Source organism: Calidris pugnax, unplaced genomic scaffold (assembly GCF_001431845.1).
Source record: "Calidris pugnax isolate Ruff unplaced genomic scaffold, ASM143184v1 scaffold187, whole genome shotgun sequence".
NCBI classification, from domain to species: Eukaryota; Metazoa; Chordata; class Aves; order Charadriiformes; family Scolopacidae; genus Calidris; species Calidris pugnax.
The window spans coordinates 874244-895298 of record NW_015090969.1 but is presented as its reverse complement, the minus strand read 5'-3'; the positions used below and the strand labels follow the sequence as shown (position 1 = coordinate 895298).

Sequence of the window (21055 nt, the reverse complement as noted above, 5' to 3'; positions counted from 1 at the left end):
CTCGGTCAAACAGGGGAAAAAAAGTGAAAATTTCCTGAACTTCCCACAGGGGTTTCAGGCGCCCGGTCCCACCGAGGGCGGCCGCGCTCCGGCGTCACAGCAAAGTCACCAGGTTAGGATTCATGACTAAAATGTATGAGATATATTCCTAATGTAGGTTTAATCACTTCAAAATCAGACTGAGTTTAAAAAATAAGTATTTCCCGTTTTCTATCCTTTTATTTATTTTTTTTTTTTTTTAACTGACATTTAATAAATTATAAAATTGGTGTATGGTGAAATATATATATCAGCCAGATATGTATGAAATACACATGCATGGGAAAAAACTATTTAACTCACTTTTAACTCACACACACAGATCTATAAATACATATATACACACACATATACATATAAACACAAACATTTGTTTTCAAAATTCAAGTCAACTATTTAGTGGCAGAGGGATGCTGTAAAAACACTAAAAACAATTTTGATGCCACATAATGTGAACCTTTCAAATAACCATACGACTGATCATACAGCAATACCTAATGCTACTTGGATTAAAGATTTTTTTTTTCTTTTTTCCTTTTTTTTTCCTTTTTTTTTTCTTTTTTAATCAATGCAAGATTTTTGAGACAACTTCATAGGCAAAAGGTGGCCCTTGTCAATGCTCAAAGCAACTAGCTGCAATCAACAGTTTTGGACATGAAAAATTCAGACAAGAATCTGCTAATTTTAGTATTCCTTACTCTCTCTTCCTGATAAACTTGTTACCTGCACTTTCAACCAGTTATAAAAATATTTTTCACACCAGAGGAAATATTTACTCTCTCTGACATGGACTTTGGGACACAAGAGAATCACCTCCTTCCCTCCCCCTTCTCTTACTTTAAAGAATCTCCTGAAAAACTGCATTCCAGCTATTTACACATTTCACTCTTTAGTAAGAATGGATCAGTCCAAATGACCCACCAGTTCTACACAAAAAAAAAAATAAAAATTTCCTATGTCATGCACAACTTAAAAAAAAAAAAAGAAATCAGGAAGTAAGTATGGCTCAAATTCAACATAAGCGTACTGAAAAATCAGGGAAATCAAAATAATTACAAGGCCAAAAAGAGAAAACTGAAATTTGAAACCCACTACCCTAAGAGACTTCAATAGGCAGCAAAACATTTGAGTCCATGGGCTACAGGGTGAGGCTTTTTTATTGGGTTGGTTTTTGGTTTAAAAGACTCACATTGAACATTTAATATTAAATTTTGATGAATGTGATCTCAGAAGACAGTGTACCAAGACCATTATCAGCTGCACAAACCATGCAATAAGTGTGTTGGTATTTGTATGTTCTTCCTTTTGTTGAACAAGTTCACTTTTAAGCAGGAATTTGATCTACTAGAGCTCTAAGTAGGTTTCTCCAGACAGAACGAGAGAGGCCTCAATTCAATAGGCCGTTTATACACGCATGGCTAACTTTAAAGCACAAGCAGTTCCACAAATTTAAAAATGACACATGCTTAATATTTTGCTGATTAAGATCTTACGTTAATTTAACAGGATTTCATAGCAAGTTCTCAGAAACAAAACCCTACAGTCCAATGTGTCGATGCTTTTATTTGGGGCTAGAGTCTATAAAAATTCCCTGTCTCGTCCCACAGAAGCACAGCCAAGTGAATCCTCAGCCTGAGATTTTATTGAGTCTGGCCCTCGAGAATAATTGGTGCACTAATGAGCGTGCAACATGCTTGATTAAAGCACGGAATTTAAAAAAAAAAAATAAAAATTGTCCGAATAGAGGGTCATGAAGAACCAGAAATGCCAAAAAAAAAAAAAAGCCCAAAATCCCAAAAAACCAAACCCACTCCTGAAAGGCTACATCCTGCAAACAGAGGGGATGCTGTGCAACAGTTTGGGTAGGGTTTATTCCGCTTTAAGCATAATAAAACCTGCACTAAATATGGGATGAGGGAATTAGATTCCAAAGGTAAATGTCTCCAAGAGGAGAAAAAATCCTCTCACAAGTTTGAACTTTAAAAGTTCAGCTCCTTTCCTGTTTATGTTACTGTGAAGAAAATAATGCCATTTGTGTCCAAACTATGGGGGGGGGAAAGTAACTTACATGACAAATGCACAGGTGTAAAATCTTCAACATCCATAAAAATGAACTGAAGCTCCTTGTTTTTGTTAATTTTTTTTTTGTTTTGTCTTTTTTTTTTTTTTCTTATTTTTACCAGTGAGGCCATCTTAGGTTTATATACAAAAGTAAAACTGAAAATATACTTTTGTTCTCTGTACACATAAATTTTTTTCCCCTAAAAAAGGAAAAAAAAACCTTGTCTATGTTTCTAACATAAAGTAAAACCAAGCACAAAGATTTTTTTCCTCTGACGAGAAAAAAAAAAAAAAAAAACATTTTGCCCTTTTTTCCACTATGGCGGGAACAAAGGCGTTTACCCCAAAAAAAAAAAAAAAAAAAATCAGTCCAATGAAATAATGTCTGGTATGATACCAAAGATAGACGCCGTGTCCGTGCTGCTCCTACTTGCAACGGGATGCCCATGATTCTCTCGCAGGCTGTTGGAGGAAACAAGACTGCTGTTACTGCCACTATTGCTACCGTTTGTGGCCGGCAGAGAACCGCTTCCTCCTGCATTGAGCTGATCGAGAAACATCTGAGATGAAGTGTAGGGGAAAAAACGAGAGTGTAAGAGTTCTTGATCATCTGAGGCGGAAACTGCCGCGGCTGCAGCCGCAAGAAGGGATGTGTTGTAATGCTGGGGGGGGAAAAAACAACATTTGCAAGTTACATTTCAGATACCGTCGTTGCGATTCAGAGCAGCACAAAAAGAAGGTATTTGTAAGCTAAAGCTCTGACAGCTTCTGGCTTTCACATCAGTTCATCTACTCAACCTCTCTGTGAAGTAAATGGACCGATGGAGTGAACTTTTAACTCTGCAGACACTCATTTCCGAAGCCAAAAGAAACTGGAAATACTAGTATTAGTACAAGCAAACGCTAGAAAGGCAACAGTATCCAAAATACCTAAAACAGTAAGAAGCAGCACTCTTTTACCTCGTCAGAAAACACTTTGGTGGAAAAATTCCCCCAAATTCAAAGGAACATTTTGCTCCCCCTCTCCTCCGCTCAAAAGTTACAGACCAGGCACAGCTGGTGGGGGAAAGCACTTCTGTGAAAAATGCATCTGGAAACAGGACCCTGAGTCCCATCAGGTGGCAGCAAGAGCTGTCCTGAGTTGTACTCTTTAATGGGCAGCCCATGAAAGGCAAGAACTTTGGCTATCAAAGATCAGATTTCAAATACGATCTCTCTATGGGATAATTTTGCTCATGCCAGCTATTCAGACTTGTTCCCCAAAATTCATGGCATAATTACACCAGTGCCTATCAGTACAGCATCAGACTTGGGCGTTACTTGTTTCAGAATAATTCTCCTGTCTATGTTTCACTGAATACCAAGGCAGCTTTTCTGAATCCAAGCTCTACAGTGCAGGCTCTGGTCTTAATTATGATACAAAAGCCTCCCTCTACGTTTAGCGCAACTCTCCCACTTGAGATTGCAGGACTCAGAGGGAACAAAAGGCAGCTGAGTCACCCCAGCCCCCTTCTTTTCTTGGATGCACAGGAGGAAAAGTGATGAGGCGGGAGGACTTGCCAATCCAGACTCCTTTTGAGATTGACCTGCTCAGTTCCCAAACTGGAAGAACCAGCACCAACCTAGTACCTGTAAGTAAGCACTTACAGAAAGGTGGCAAACATGGTATGAACTGGCACACAGCCTCACAAAAACCAGAGCTGCCCATGCCTTATCCTCCACCAGAATTCAGACAACACTTATGTTTGGTCCCAGTTTCTTTGTGTATAAAATAAAGCTGCAGCCTGCCTGCACTTACACCTACATCATACACCTGCTCCTTCCTCGCCTATAACATCCACAGCAGCAAGTCCTTCTCAGAAAAGAGTATCTGCCATATGACTTGATTTTCCTTGACTTACCTGATTGTCTCCTGACAGGAAAGGGAAGAAATCTAAACCTGTAAAAAGCCAAAGAAAAAGATTAAGCTTCTCAAAACAAACAAGCACCTCCTCATTTTCCCACCATTTATTTTGAAATAAAACCAACACAACATTGATGACACTTCAGATTCTCTTGCAAAACATGAACCTTCTAAAACCTTACGACATTAATCTAAATTTTCCCACCCTCTGTGGATGCAAAATATTTTCCACTACTGGACTGTCGAATGACTGCACATTTAAATCCTTTTCCAATAGGCATTATTGTATGGAAAGCTGCAACTACAGCTACAAACTGTCATGAGCTCACCTTGCAAGTCATAAGGCATGGGTGTCATATGGAATGGATGCCTGTAGTCTTGGATAAGCGACGTGTTGATGTAGCTGGTGTCTACAGCAGGAAGGCTCGGTGTCCTCGACACAGGAGATGCTTGATGCGGTAAATTTAAAATGCTGCGAAGAAACAAAGGCTTGTTACAAGTGTAAAATATAGTCCTGGCTTTAATATCAGAAGAACAGCTTTTGAAGACTTCTACTGCTGTCCCATGCAGGGTACGTCGATTTTCCAATTCAACACAAAGTCGACCTCTCAATATGCATTATGAGCTTTGTGACAAGTGCATAACAGCAACTCCCCTAATTAATTTCAAAGCTTGACTAGGAAGCATCACAATGCAGCCCAAACAGTTGAAGTCTAGCAAATTTAAAAGCAAAATAAAGCTCAGTCTCAACCAGTAGAAACTGATGACTCATTATAAATGGTACTGGGATCTCTGCAACAAATAGGCTACAAATACTCCTAAACCAGGAGTAATCCTAAAGGCATATTGAACCCCCTAAAAAGGTACAAATCTGCATAACAACAGGACAGAGAGGCTCTAGGAGGTAATTAGCAATGGAAGACAGCCAAAAAGGTCTTGAGGAGTTTTAAGTGATCACTGAGTCATTTACATCACTGGCACAGTAATCAGTTCAACAACAGGATCCCTTCGGTTTAGCCTCAGTTTTCATCCCCACGTGTTTGTGTAAACAGGGTGCTATTAACAGCTTGGCTACTTAGGTGTAATCAGGTTATTCTGGCATTCTTTATTACTATGCTACTGCCACTAATCACCAGTAAAACCCACACACTCCCACACCACACCCATGTTTCTCCTTCCTATCTCTCTCTCCATATGTCACTGCTTTCATATTTCTCTACGAAAGAAAAACATTTCCAAATCTGCAACCACAAAGTTTTGCACCACTTTACATTCATTTTCACAAATACAATTTAAAAACTGTATCGTGTTGCACACTTTTGCTATTCCAATCTTTTCAGGCTTTGTGACCCAAGATCAAATCCATTTGCCATAAGCTACTAAATCAAGATATAACCCAAACACAGGACTTTCTAGATATAATTTATTTTTAAATAGGTCAATACTCTCCATTGCGACCACACGTTCTCTTCATTGGCCTGTATATTTTATTCTCACCCCTTATTATTTAACGGCGATGCTGGAGATATGGAAGGACAGCTTCTCTTTGCAGATGGTTCCTCCTCCTCTTCATCTGATGAGCTATCAATGGTTAAATCAATCACTTCTACTTTCTTATTTTTATTTGACTGTTGGTGAGAAGACACCTGATGTTCCAAGGAAGAGCTTATGCATCCTATAGAAAGCAAGCCAACATTATGAGGTGTAGATTACACCACCACCAAAACTGTGATAACATCACAGCATATTACATGCCTTCATAAATCAAGCTTATAACTCAGAATAAAAAACAACAAAATTACGTAACATTGATAATAAATTAAGAGTACCATCAGCCCCAAACAGGTATTACACAAGTAATCTTTCTCACAAATGATCATTAAAAGCTACAAACACATATGCAAAAACAAGCACCTTAAAAAGTTAAAGGAACATCAATACTTGAGAGTCCAACAGAATGACATTCAGCCCACGTATCCCGAAACACAACTTACCATCCACTCCGTTGTAAGATGCAGTCACTTCCTGCACTTCCTTCTTCGATCTCATAGGAGCCCAAGACCCATCCTCCTTAAACTGAATTTCATCACAGTCTGTACAATACTTCAGGATTTCCATGAACAACCTGCCAATCAAAAACCTGTAATATCAGTCCTCAAAAAGAGCTTTACTCATTTCTTTCTCCACTATCTTTATTAGTCAACATAAGTTTGAAGTAGTGTTTAAGGAGAGTTGAAAGCTTTCATTCTTCTACCCTTCTCTCAACTGCTTCCTTGAGAAAAAGGAGTCACAATTGGAAATAAAAATCTGCACATTCACTTAAAAGAACTAGAGGACTGGAATCTTGCCGAGGTCGTGACACAGAACTCTCCACTTCCCAAAACAAGGGAAGAACGTGAACTAATATTAAAAATCATGATCTCCTACTTACCCATATTTATCTTTGACAATATTTAACTGAGGAAGCCCATATCTTAAAGTAGTCCATGCAGCTGAGTACTTAAAAAAATAGTATTTCCTGAAACATCTTTTTTTTCCATTTTCAGCAAAAACTTCCTAACAAAAGCTGAGCATGGGAATCTAAACATGCAGCCTCTTCTCCTAACTCTGTCTCCTAAAACTTTCAGGATCCTGGCACCACATCACTCCCAGTGGGAATTCCAGCTTTTGACCAAGACTATTCATGTGGTTCTGCGTAGGAAAGAGCTTTGCTTTAATTAGTGAGAAAGTTCTCTCTTTCCCAGATTGAAACATTTTCTAGAAATAACCTTCTCGTTGGGATGCTACAATTACACCACCTCATCTCCAACATCCACATCTGGAAACACAAGAAGAAATAAGAAAAATGCGTTGTTTTTGTAATTACTACTCTTAGTCTTTCCTATTTTAGGATGAAACCTGGAACAATGAACCCCACAGGTCTTTGATCCAAAGCAGAGGATCTGTAATTCCTGGGGTCCACGAATCCCAAGCAGCCTGTGAGAGCCTCGAGTGTCTCTTCAAGAGCTTTTTGCAGGGGCTTAAGGGGGAGCAACCTTACGCTTCACTGGCAGGCCACCAAATGAAGCACACAGACTCACTAAAAAAAGACCCAATCATTGGCGAGGTGGTTTTCTGGGGTTCTGTTTGTTTCAGGGTTTTTTTTGTTTTGCTTGTTGGGATTTTGTTTGAGAGGCTGGTTTATTTGTTTGGTGGGGTGTTGTTTTGGGGTCTTTTTTTTAAGTAAAACATTCTGAGCATATGCTCAGAAGACTCTACTCGTTCTCTTCCTTTATCACACTTTGGAAGAGGGTTAGGAATTAAAATGCAAACCCAGGAATACACAGTTGGCATTTCTTCATTGAAACCAATATTAGATTTTTAATTTTTTTTAATACTCTGCAGGTAGGCAGTACCAGCAACTTTCTATAGCAACTCCCCGAGTGTGAAGTAGTTGTGGTGCCATTTGGGGAGGTGGCAGTACTTATTTGATCTAACACCAATGTCTGGTATCAACTATGCCAGATTTGTGCTATTGCTCCATTAAAAGTAAAGACAACACATGCTGTTTTCACGTAAGGATCCAGCACTGTGGAATATTGGGGAAAAAAAACAACTACCTGGTTAGTAGCTCTTCACCACCAGCAGGGAAATTAAGGGACATGGTAATTTAAAACATGTCAGAGCCAGATAACCAAGATTTCAGAGCACCGTGTTCTGTTCAGCACAAAAACAGTAAACAGAGAGTGTAAGGTACATCCTTCACGTTGAGCCAAGCTTTACTTACCCATCAATAATGAGATGTTCATAGGGAGCCTTCTTGTCACAGACAGGGCAAACCCAGGTTGGTTTCTTCTCGTTCATTTGAATATACAGAGTGGCATCAAAACATTGCAGGTGTGAACAAGTCAGGGCCCTACATGGTATGGTTAGCCGCATTTTACCAAGCTTTAAGAGGAAAAAAAAAAAAAAGAGAGAATAATATATCATCTTGGTACTAAATTAACAATCAGGGCTTTTCTGCCTGAAAAGAGACAAGGGACACATTGAGTTTTACTCCTGAACTCTCACAAGTCCGAATTTTGATTAAAATACATTCCACCTACACCATTCCCTCCTTCCTGTAGGTTTGATTATCACATAAGAGAAAGAGCTTACTAAAAATCAGATTTTTAACTACATTTGATCAAGGAAACTGAAGACTACATCCTTCCATATTCCCCTAACAGAATTCAGAGTTCACTGAGCACCTGTAACATACCAGTGGCCTGAACAAACCACAAAGAAGAATTCTTCATTAGTATTTTAAAAGCTGATGAATATGGGTCAGTCCTCTCCTACCTACTCACAGTTCAGTGTGTATTCAAGCCGCTGACCGTACCTCAGTCATGAGGGCACTACCAGAACTACTGCTTCAATTTTCTAGTCACAGAAACAAGTCTGTAGAAAAGGCATTTGCAGGATTATGGATCATTTCCCAACGTGCTTCTCTAACTCCATCACTCTCACTGCTTTCTGCAAAGAACTGTCAGAAGGTGACTACTCACCCAAGTCACACTTGTTAACTCTGAAGAAAGTATTTTATACTCCTCCTGCTGTGATAAACACCGCTGCTACATATACAGTTGTGAGCTAATGTGAAATTTCCCTGCCTTTTTCTTGGGTAAAATACAAATAGCTGACTCTCCCCTTTAACACCATCATATCTTTTCAACACTACAAAGGGCCCACAAATGTTGAGGGAAGATGAGACAGGAGAAATTGAGTTCTAAGGTACGCTTTCAGATGGGGACCATCCTTTCCCTCGAGTTTGTAGAAAGGTCAGAACAGCGAGGTTTTGCAGACCAGCACAAAGCTTCCCCAGGTTTAATGCAAAAAGCACAGCTGAGTGTTTAAACTGAGCAGATAACACAGGAGCATGACACACAGGGAATGCTTAGCCTAAATAGTGGAACAGGAATATCTTCACTTGGATAGACAGATCAACACTAACCCAGACCATAAAACATTAACGTATGATTACTCTGAATACAAAAAATGATTAGGCACTGAAAGGCATATTTCATATTAATCTGAAATGAAAAAGTTTCCTCTCCTCAAAAAAAAACCCAAGAGGTTGTTTTCTGGCAAAGTGCTTGCGCTGCACCTCAGGAGCCACACTGACTGACCACACGAAAGGTAAAAAGTAGGAATGTCTAAACAAAGCTCTTCCCACAATAAAAAACCCAACAAAATAATTCTTTATTAAGAACTATTTATACTGAGTATTTTGAAGTTATATGTATTTGACTAAAACACACACGATGATTTCATTTGAAGACCTTCAGCCAATTCCAGCAGGGGATGGGAGGAGGAACTGTTTTTAGTAGGGTTTAAGCGAGCGCCGTGGTCACGCACACTGATTCTGAGCAATTCAAGACCGGTGCCACAGGATGGCACTCAATCTCAGAATATCAGAAAACTAAAAACAATATCAAGAACAAAGGCTCCACTCACAGTCCACCACTTCCTCCACGATGCTTTTTTTTGTTTGTTTGTTTTGCAATCCCCCGTAAGCAGAAATCCCTCCAGCCCATTCCCAGCAAATTCAGCTAAACTGCAGGATCTTGCTTATTTTTCTTCCCTCTGGCTCTCAGTCACTGTCACAAAACTCCCCAGCAGATGGGAGGGGAGCAGAGAACTCCCTGGGGAGCCTGCAGTAATGGTGGTGGAGAGCTCAGACAGCAGGAGGTGCTCTATGTGCCATGTGTTTGGCACCCCCTCCCCCAAAATCCATGACCAAGCACATTATTTCTATCACATAATCAACCCCCGACAAAGCAAGGCCCCCGGATCCATGTCTGTTATGAATTCTTATCTCCCAGATGGTAGGTCAATGGCTCATTTGTCTTTTGGGCACAATAAGAAGTCTCCTCGCTCAGCGAGGATCAAGAGTAAGGGTACCGGGGATAAAACCTGGATGCTTCTATGTGATGCAAAATAAAAATAAGGAAGGTCAAAGACACGTGCTGCAGCAAGAACATAAATATCCATCTCCCGAGTTAAAAAAAAAAAAAGCAGATTGTAACCAGAAATATTTTCACAAGCTTTTGGTACAAAAACTGTGGCTCTAATTTCTAAGCAGCAGTTGGATTTTACCGAAGCCATATGAGCGCAGATAAAAATCAGCATTTTCAGTGTTAACAACTTGATGTCTCCTTTCCCATTTTTGGCATGAACCTCCCCACTCAGCTCTGCCACACTGGCCAAGCTGTGTCAGAACTGACAAAAGAAAAGGTCATAAAAGAAGTGATGCATCCCAACTTTTGAAAAACTCCGTTACCCAACAATGTTATTGGTTTGATTCCTGCCTGTCGGCAGCCAAAGAAACACTGCATTCATTTATTTTACAAGTGTACAAAACATTGCTATCTTCATGCTAGAAAATGCACCCCAAACAGGAGTTAAGGATTTGTAAACAAAGCTGTAAAACCTACAGTAAAATGTTAGATTTGGAATTTTTGTTCAGTTAAATATTTGGTCTGGCTGCAGAGCCTGAGATTTATTTATTTTTATTTCAAGGGGGGAAGAAAAAAAAGAAGAACATGAATACAAGTGTCTTCCTGAAAGACAGGCTTGGTCCAGCCCATTTGCCTGCTGCATCTTGGAGAGATTCAGCCAATAGTTAAGGACGGCTTTTTCTGCGTCCTCCCCGGTCTCGGAGGGAGAGCAGGCCTCTGTGCTAAAAAAAGCTCAGCAGCAATCCAAAACAAATCCAGAGGAAGCTGCCTCGCTCTGCACTTTTTTTTGAGGGCAAAATAAAGGTTATAGAGTCTAAACCTGCCCCCCATCCAGACACGCAATTCCATTTTTATTTTATGGAAGTGCGCAGGACAGAGATCGGCGCTGATGGCACACGAGATGGGGAACAGCACCCTCGCATTACCAGGGCTGGAGATGCATCCCTCTTTTGGTTTTGGTTCTCCTGTTGGAGGCCAAATCAGCATTTTCAATGTGTACTTTCAAAGCATACCCTGTCCACTCAAGCATTAGAAAGCAGGCACAAAATATTTACCAAAAAAAAAAAAATCTCCCTGGGCCAAATGCTTACAAATTAGCAAGTAAAAATATGGAGGCTACAATAAAATTACATTCAGACCCGCAGACAGTCTGACTCATGCTAATAATCTTTTTATTCATAGGACAGGTTGAAAGGTACAGTCTCTGTCCCAACGAGCTTTTGCAATGATGGATTATTCCAAGAGCTACACTGAAATCAGCCAGCACTAAATGAGGAACACACTGGGGGCGGGGGGAAGAAGTCAAGTGCGTATGTTTCGTAGACATTAAAATGAAACAAACATGCTCAAAATAATCTGCTGCAGACTTTGGTTTGTATGTCTATCAGAAAAGTAGTAAATTTTAAAGAGGAAATACTGACAAAGGTAAGGCTTCTGAAGAGCTACATCCTAAGGTCAGATTGCTGGTTTGGTTTTACCCCCAGCAGAAATCTGAGAAAGCAAAACAGAATTGGACATCCTTGGGCATTAGACAACTTGCAGTCCTAAAAGCAATATTGTAAAGGATATTCCTACTCTAATACTAACTCATCTGAACTGCAGTCATCAAGAAAAAAATAAGCTTCTAGAAGGACTGCAGCAGAACTTTTACCAGTAATGGAGATAAACCAATAATGGAGGACAAACAGAAGTGTGTCAGAAAACTCCCAAGGAATGATCTCTACAGCAATATAACTGCCTGAAGCAGCAGTTTTGACAAATCAAGTATGACTGAAGTAAAAATCTGTAATTCCAGAAGATGCATGAAGATTAATTTAAGATAATGAGTTAATACTAATCAAGTATGACTGAAGTAAAAATCTGTAATTCCAGAAGATGCATAAAGATTAAGATAATGAGTTAATACATAGGCCCTTCTAAACTCTTACAGCCATTTAATTCCTACTAAGGGATTACTATTTTTGTCTGTATTGGAAAATAATTTTAAGTGGTAAGAATATTGTGCCCAAAGAATGACAAAATACCACCAGGACTATTGTGCTTTCTGCAATAACAAAGCACTAAGAGCACAACAAACAATCAACTACAACAACTGTGCCCCAAATCTGCAGCAGTTTCAACATGACACGTAAATTCATACATTTGTAAGATCAGAGGTTACGAGGTTCTCAGTTTACAGAACAGGATTTTATTTTGCAAATGCAATCCCTGTATCTTTCTTACAGCTGAGTTTTATCTTCCTTAAAAATACATTATTTTTTTAGTTAGCATCAATGGCAACATGGAGACAGTCTTAAGATTGAAGATCACGATAATATCACACTTAGAAGATTTACAATAATCTAATACATATATAAAATGTAACCTCAATGTCAACTGTCCTTTTTAGAGAGCAAACCTCCTATCTAAAAGTTTATCCACACATTGGTAGAGTTTAAAAAGATATTAAATAACTTGAGAAATAACCTTCAATTTTGCAAGAATAAAGTCAGTCGGTTTTCTTTAGATTTCAAAACTGAAAATTTCATGTCAAACTTGAACAGATTGAGCCTAACCAGGAAACAGATGTATCCTTAATCTTGAAAAGAGGTTAAAAAGTTATCCTGCAATAAAGATACTGTGTCAATCAATACAGACAACAAGTATTTTGAAGGTGCCTGAGTCTCAAAGATAAAAAAGTGCACATAATATTAATATTTGCAGTTCAGCCAATTACAACAAAACCCCCGGTATAAAACACTGCTTATCCCTGCATCTAAGTGGTTAAAAACCAACATGTCAAGACACAGTGACTCTCTGCCACTTCCACATTCACTGGAACTGTATTGTCCCACTTCAAGTTTGCAGTAATTTTTGTTAGTACAACCTCTAGAACACCGCTTCATTTTTAATCTATATTAAATTCCCAAAGTGCACACATGCATATAATCAATTTCAGTTAAAAGATGCTCAATTCTTTGGCTGCAGACACTGCCTAAAGAGCTGTTTTGAACAGTCAGACTCACCTGCCTGATCACTGAGAGGGCTTTTATCACAATCAAGGACCCAAACTGCACACTCGTATCATCCAGTGACAGATTTAAACATATGTTTACATATCATTTTGAAGAGAACTTTCAAGTTAATGGAATACTCATTTTCTCAGAGGTCTATCACATGCTTAAGCGCAGCGATGGATACACAAATGAACACACGGGTAAACACAGGTTGACCTCTACCAAATACATGTTCCAGAACAGCCACATTTTGATCAGAATCAGTTTTGAGGGAATTAAAAAAATAACAAACCACAAACCAACAAACAACTTACCGGACAAAGAAGAGAAACTCTTAAGCTTGTTGTTGCTATTTCACTGTCCGGATCAGCAGTTAGTTTCTCTTTAACTGTTATTTAAAAGAAGAAAAGGTTTATTTTGCAGTTGATTTAAAACACAGATGACAGAAATAAAGCAAATCCGAAACTGTGTGCTGAACTCTGAGTTTGCTGTATCTACTGGAAACAAGCAGCAGTGACTATTCTTTTAGACTCACGCAATAAACATGTAACATATCTTTACTCCCTAGAAACATCATAAATGACAAGATTGAAGAAAGCGAAAAGCAGGAAAAACTCATCTTAAACCAAGTTCCCTAAAATACATTTATAGAGATATCTCTCTTCATATACATGCAACTCTGCACTTGCAAGTTATTTAAAATCTACCAACAAAATGAGCCACATAAACTTGACTGTTAACTTCAAGCACATGAAAAAAACTACGTTAGTAACCCTCACCCAGAGAAGCACCACTGTAAACCCCTGAAATACTCAAAAAGGAATCCTGTGATTTAAAATTAAAAAGTAAATTGACAAATGAGAAATCAGAAGTGCCCTGACAAAATCTGGGGTTTAAATAACTGCAGTGAAATATTAGCACTACAGAAGCCCTTCATCTCTATCCATCCTCTGCTTTTACTTATAAGGGGTGTTTTACAAGCAGTCCTTGGTTAAACGAACAAGCTGGTTCCGTGCTCTTCCTGCTCCATGAACTGGACCTACACCCTCATTCTCACCTGTACACAGAGAGCAGCAGCCACCTGGCAACTCTCTAGATGGTGTTTAAATCATCAGACTGCATTAGCACGACCTAATGCCCAGCACAACATACCACTGGTTTTGTAGCATTTACTGGTGGGCTGATTTCTTCCCTTTCGGGGAAGGTCCTGTGCTCTCTACAACAAACCCTCACCCAGAGAAGCACCACTGTAAACCCCTGAAATACTCAAAAAGGAATCCTGTGATTTAAAATTAAAAAGTAAATTGACAAATGGGAAATCAGAAGTGCCCTGACAAAATCTGGGTTTTAAATACCTGCAGTGAAATATTAGCACTACAGAAGCCCTTCATCTCTATCCATCCTCTGCTTTTACTTATAAGGGGTGTTTTACAAGCAGTCCTTGGTTAAACGAACAAGCTGGTTCCGTGCTCTTCCTGCTCCATGAACTGGACCTACACCCTCATTCTCACCTGTACACAGAGAGCAGCAGCCACCTGGCAACTCTCTAGATGGTGTTTAAATCATCAGACTGCATTAGCACGACCTAATGCCCAGCACAACATACCACTGGTTTTGTAGCATTTACTGGTGGGCTGATTTGTCCCCTTTTAGGGAAGGTCCCGTGCTCTGTACAACAGATCTGGGCATTAAAGAGTGCCACCAACAGCTGTCAGGTATTGGTATTTCCACTCTCCCCCTGAAAAAGCAGCATGCAGCAGCTTTTGCTTGCATTTTTATTATACAAACTTATACCGCCACGTACTTGTCAGAGAAAACACTAAATTTGGAAGGGGGTTGGGAGCAGTACTGTGCTGAGCACTCTCTCTCCAGGAGCTCACTCCACAACACTGCGCCGAAGGAACAAAACCTGTGTTGATGGAGACTTTCCTCCAGCATGTCAGCATCCAGGTTCAGTATCAGGCATTTAGTTCAGCTTGCCCGAGGTACCGAATTACCAGTTAACTCTATAAATACGGTTGTTCTCTTCTGAAGAAACAAAGCCAGTATGGCTGAACTGAAAGAGATTCCCTTGCATTTTTCCCTTCACAGTGTCAACAGGGTTCCTGGACCGGCTCCTAGTACAAACAAAGGCCTCCGAGTCTTTGAATTGGAACTGAATACAAAGAACGCCACTATCAGATTCTCAAAACCCAGAGAATTGTAGGAAGTCCAAGCCTCAGTCAGTACGGTCCTATTTCAAACCTCTTTTTACAAAAGCTATTTTTCCTGTTTTTCTTTTCTTTTTTTTTTTAAATAAGTAGTACATCAGACTTACTTAGTGCTCTAGAATGGTCAGGGTTCCGTATTCCTTTTGCTCGCAACCTCTGCAGTAAGACCGTAGAGGACAGCTGCTTTACCAGATAGACTGCCATGGAATAGTTCTAGAAAACACAACAAAAGATCAAAGTAAAAAAAACTGTTTTCATCAAAAGACAGCTTGTGGTTTATACCACGCTTATGCAATTTGGTATGTGATTACAGGGGAATTGTTTCTAAAGCAGTTACAAGACTTTAGATGGCAAAACTTGCAGACGAGAGAAAACCCATGGTGCCTCACAAAGTTCACAGGGCTGGAGTTTGAGAGATGCAACAAAAGTGACTTTAAACTTCACTGAGATTATATTTAGCTGCAAAGCAAGCCATTAGGACACTTCCGGAAGCTTTACATCTAACTCAGGACATACAGTCTACAGCCCATTTAAGAAGGGTAATTTTACATCAATAATGTTAGGTATTGCAGTGGTGTCAATACATTTAAGGGAAGCTGTCAGGTCAAATCAGATCACAAAAATATTTTTTTTTTGTTAATAAAAACTTATTTCATTTTCAAAATAAGAAAATCAGCAGCAATGCCTCTTCAAAAGCAATGTATAAAAAGACACATCATCTGCTGTATTTCTGGCAGCACTGTTCCAACTTTCTTTTTCCTATCTTCCTGTACTTGCTGTCTATGAAATGCCAATGCAACTTCACTGGCGAGACTTAACAGAAGTAAAGAGTCACAGAGCTCAGTGGGGCCAAGATGTAGACTAGTGGATTTAGCTGAATTTAGTCAGATGAGGCAAGAAATCACCACTCCAACTGTTCGTCCTTCCCCTCTGGAAGAGGTTAGGTCGTTTCCCCCCCATCAGTCTCAATAGAACAGACCAAGCAAATGTGCCTTATTGGTGTCAGCAAAAAGCCCTGGATGCTCCCTTCTGCCACCACAGAGAAGTATTTTGGATAGAAGAAGGTTGGATGGAGACTGAGCGTCAACTCTGGGTGCTGCCCTGCAAGCAGGGGGAACCTGCCCCCCAGGGACGAAGGGGACCGGGTAGAGAGCTCTCCCTGGCATCACCAACTCATTTCAAAACCACAGCCTGACACTACTGAAGCTCTCGTTTTTCTTGTAAGCTACTGACAACAGCAGGGAATAACTGTCCTTCTAAAAATGTGACCTTGTACTGTGCATTCATCAGAAACACCCCCCTCTCCTCCCCACCCCCAAAATGAAAAGGACAGAGTTTGCGTTCCCACATTAGGCTACATCAATTGCTTTTTGATATAAACATCAGTCCCTAAACCTGCAGCCACACTCATACACTTCAAATTGAAAAATTAAAGTCTTCCCCCCAGCAACTGCCATGTATGTTTCCACTAACAAAACAAAAAAATCTATACAATTGTGACATCCAGCATTACTTAGGATGCCACCAGAATCCAAAGATGGGATCTCAGTAATATATCTTACCATAAAATTACACAAATTGAAATAGCATCAGAAAGACCACATTTTAAATATTTTATTCTTACAATGAATGCTTTTCACATCGTTAAAAACCACTACTGCTTTAACTTGTTTGTTTAATGCCTCAATTAGTATAGAAGTTAGAAAAATGGTAATTAACATTGTGAAATTATTTACCGACAGCTTGAATCTACAAAGCTAGGAACTTGCCCAAGGCATCTTGTACAGAAGGCTCTTGAAACAGATTGTGTAAAAATCACAATTATGACTTCGGGGAAAGGTAGAGCACACCAGTTGAGACACGCAACTGACTCTTAAGGGAAGGGGAGGAAAGGAATTCAAATTTCACACTATACAGGCACATCCAAATATAAAATAATTCTTCACATTTAACTGCCAAGGTCTCAAATAATCACGTTAGCAAGCATTATGTCTCATAAGCAAGGAAGTTCTGACCAGCACCAAATTCTCATGAAATCCACTACAAATTTACCGCTATCTTCAGTTTTCTACTGTAAGCCAGAAGTTAGCCAATATGGGGTTTGTAACTGAAATATCTATGGAGCCTGAGAAACTAGCTCGTTCACAAGAGACTAGCTTACAGTCCACGCAGACTTGTGATGTTTCTTTTCCCTAAATTCTTAAGCAAAAGCATAGAGCTGTATTCAGAGCAACAACCAGGATTAATCCACTTGCGTGCAGGGACGTTTGCAATGTAAACCAAAACAGGTCCAGTTTTAAATGCTTATTTCTGATACCTGCAGCTCTCGTTAGATAAAAGAAGGTTTTTAAAAAATAAGAATAAACCATTCAACCATCACGTATTCTCCCATCTGAATGAGACTGCTTTCCGCTCCACAAGAAATCCATCATGAAATACCACCGTGATGTTTTATAACCAGCTATTGTGCATGACTGGGCTGTAAGCATTTTTCCAGGCTGGTTCCAGAATCCTGGCCTTTGCACACTGACAAATTCTTGGACCAGGTTTCATCTCAGGACAATTCTCAGGACTTTTTAAACCAGGATGGTTGCAATGGCAAAGCCACCATTTTTCACGTACACGGTGACTCTGTACTGCATATCTAGCAAGATTATTTTTTCCCCCATCAGTGAAAGGAGTGCACTAATTCACTAATTTATTGAAGTAACTTTTTGCAGCATGTTCCAGATTTAATTAGTACAGTGGAACATCAGCAATTTTATAATACCAATTGTAACATTCTCCCCACAGACACAAAAAAAAAAGTTATAAAAACATGACTTTTTAAATATTAAGTATAAGGATAGCAGTTGTGAGAACAGAAATGTAAAAGAGACAAATTAAACCTCCTGGGTCCTGCTGAGCTGCTGTGCTTTGTGTCCACATTTACACGGCTATAAAAGACCGCTCTGTACTGAACATCACGTGCCAGTTACAAGTGGAAGCCAAGATAAGGTTTGTCAAGTCTCTAAAATCAGGAAAAGCTTGAGGTTTGAAGTTAAGACAAACAAACAAACAAAAGTTTTATGGGATGTCTTGATCTTATTATCTGAGCCCTCAGTGAGTCACAAAGGAAGGTGGGTGGAGGGTGAAAAGGGAGAGATCACATCAAAAAAAATCTGAGGGCTACTGATCTAGGAGCATGTCCTATCTGCCTGGCACCAAGCAATACAATCAAAAGGAACAGCCTAGTGCTAAACCATGAAGTATTTTCTGCACAATTAAACTTGCTTATCTTTCAAATCTTTCAAACAGATGCCAGAGCAGAAACTAATAAGCTTCAGACAGCATTATGTACCAAAGTTACTTACTCTTCCAATTTCTGCAGTCCATGAAACAACGATTGTGTTTGGTACCGTCGTGGATAATCTGACGAGTGAGGTAATGTTGATTGGTCGGCTGGGTCGCTTTGGTTCAACACCATTTTTGGTTGGTGGAAGATAGCCCTAGAAATCAAAGTATTTTTCCCCTCAGCGAAACAAAAAAATAAGTGCTGCTTTTGCCTTCTTCCCCTCTCGCCACAGTCCTGCCCCAATTAAAGCTGTGTCTCACCTGAACCAGGCTCCCTCTTCGATTTGAAAAAAAATAAAAATATATACACACACAGATATATAGATATATCTCAGACAATAAAGTATCAGGTATTTTACAAGCCCTTTCTCCTTATACAGAGCCTCAGAATACTAACAGGCCCCCTTGCCATCTCTCCTTTCTCAGTACTGCTATTCAACCTGGCTAACACTGCCCAGTCTAACCCAGTTTGCTGCCCCAGTACTGTAAATTGGCATTTTTCTCTTTAGTCCTCTTGGTCAGTGACGGCCTACTCCCTGCACAGAAAAACTCCAAAACAGAGTCCAATTTCAGCCAGACTCACTGGATGTTTGGCAAACATAAAAGTTTACTGTCCAGAATAAATCTTCTGGATCTACTGGCTGTTCTCCTGAGAAACGATTTACTTAACTATCTTTTCCATCTTCATTCAAATGCTCCAAAATGTGAAAACAAAGGCTAGGATAAATTCTCTGGCTAATTTCTGATGGACAGTTCCTAATAATGCTATCCAATTATGTATATCAAAATAACATCTTACTTACTGGAAGGCTGCATGGTTTCCCGTTTACTTTCACACACAGATTGGGTGGGAAGTGATCTTCTTGTGGACAACTGGTTTCTGACAAACAGAACCTAAAAGCAAAGAGCTTCCATCATCTTTCACTTCTAATGTGATTTAAAGATCCCCGCTTCCTAGAAGGACTTTTTTTTTTCCACTGAGTTATGAAAGCAAGACAAATCTCACTAAACACAGTCCTCAAATTAGTTGCACAGATCATTAAGCAGGAAACCCCCCACAAAGTTATAGATTTGGATCAAGATTGCTGTAGGTTCCGCCTCAGACTTCTTGAATTCCTCAGACGGACTCTGACACATTCAGATATGCAGGTTCCTATCAGAAAAGATAGATTGTCCTAATTTCTTTCCTACAATTTCTCCAGTCTGGCCTCTTGATACAAGACCAGGGTTCCACAGAGGACAAAACACACAGTCTCTTCAACTGTCCCTCCTCCAACTTCAATAAACCAGCCACAGCATCAAAACACTATCCTGATGCCTATGTCAAACCTTTTACTTAAGTTCAGAGAATTTTATTTATTTACTTAAGTTCAGAAAGGCTTATTTGCTGCTGGAACCAAAATAAGACGCACCCTTCCTTGTCCTACCAAACGTGTGTAGGCCAAGATCACAGACAATAGGCATTCAGAGGACCAAAAAGAGCCTCTCAACCCAACTGGATTTCTTCCAGGGGACCTACCTCGTCCAGGCAAAGGTACCATCGCTCCAGGGTACAGCTTTTCAACCCAGCTGAGCCTAAAAGGCTGCTGCTCTCAAAAAGGGGGGCTATTTTTTTCCTGTTTTCCCTTTGTCCATCTGACCACACACTGAACCAACCCAACTGTGGAGCAGCAGAAGGAATCCCAAAAGCAAGACTCAAAAGCAATCGCTTTCTGTCTGGCAAGTCAACAGCTCACCATGCCGACATGGCCAGTGGGATGGATTCCCTTTGTCCATCTGACCACACACTGAACCAACCCAACTGTGGAGCAGCAGAAGGAATCCCAAAAGCAAGACTCAAAAGCAATCGCTTTCTGTCTGGCAAGTCAACAGCTCACCATGCCAACATGGGATGAAAGGCAAAATAATAATTTTTGAGAGGACCAAGCTCTGAAGTCAGCTCTGCAGAATTACAGGGATACACAGGATTTAATCAACTAACAATACATTTGGCAAAGATTAAGACCCAGTCTGGTGATTCCCAAAGTCTTGCCTCCCATCACCTAAGAAAAGCAGACCTTAGGTTGCCACGGCCAGGAAATCCAGAGTTTGACATCTCTGCTAGGAAAAATAACCCTCCCTGCATGTGGATTTTGAAGGCCCAGGCACCTGGAATCTGACAGGCGTGGAGTTAAAAAAAGGAGCATACACAGAATCTAAAATAACAACCTGCAGAAAATCAGCTAGCTATCTAGCTGGAGTATGTGCAGTTTTCTGACACACCAGAGATCAGGCCACCAGCAACTTCAGGAAAGCTGCATAGAACAAGGACAAGCAGTTAAGTCTGCCCTTTTCAAAGCTTTTCTCAAGAAAACACCAGGATGAGACCCTTCTCCATAAAGGAAAGCCCAACCTACTGGAGAGCATGGATCTGAAATATTTTAAAAAGCAAGAGCATTAAGAACAGGAGATACAAGTACGTACCTTAGCTGGACCTGTACTGTGAAGTCACATTTGGTCCCAGAAATATCCCTACAAACAACAGAACACAGGTTA

The 21055-nt window shown here is 39.9% G+C and overlaps 1 protein-coding gene across 3 annotated transcripts in view; it reads right to left on the bottom strand.

Annotated features, from left to right (window-relative positions):
- Positions 1 to 2448: 2448 nt before the first annotated feature.
- PIAS1 (protein inhibitor of activated STAT 1) overlaps positions 2449 to 21055 on the bottom strand; it is a 57435-nt gene continuing 38828 nt past the window's right edge. For 2 of the 3 annotated variants that reach the window (XM_014952721.1, XM_014952720.1), the window contains exons 4-14: positions 20984 to 21031; positions 19324 to 19414; positions 18541 to 18675; positions 15295 to 15400; positions 13292 to 13365; positions 7770 to 7930; positions 5998 to 6128; positions 5501 to 5678; positions 4333 to 4475; positions 4002 to 4039; positions 2449 to 2762 (exon numbers count right to left, since the gene is read on the bottom strand). In XM_014952721.1, the coding sequence (XP_014808207.1) occupies positions 2466 to 2762; positions 4002 to 4039; positions 4333 to 4475; positions 5501 to 5678; positions 5998 to 6128; positions 7770 to 7930; positions 13292 to 13365; positions 15295 to 15400; positions 18541 to 18675; positions 19324 to 19414; positions 20984 to 21031 (1402 nt within the window). In that variant the 3' untranslated portion in view covers positions 2449 to 2465. The remainder of the gene's footprint in view (positions 2763 to 4001; positions 4040 to 4332; positions 4476 to 5500; positions 5679 to 5997; positions 6129 to 7769; positions 7931 to 13291; positions 13366 to 15294; positions 15401 to 18540; positions 18676 to 19323; positions 19415 to 20983; positions 21032 to 21055) is intronic. The other variant, XM_014952722.1, reaches the window with a different exon arrangement.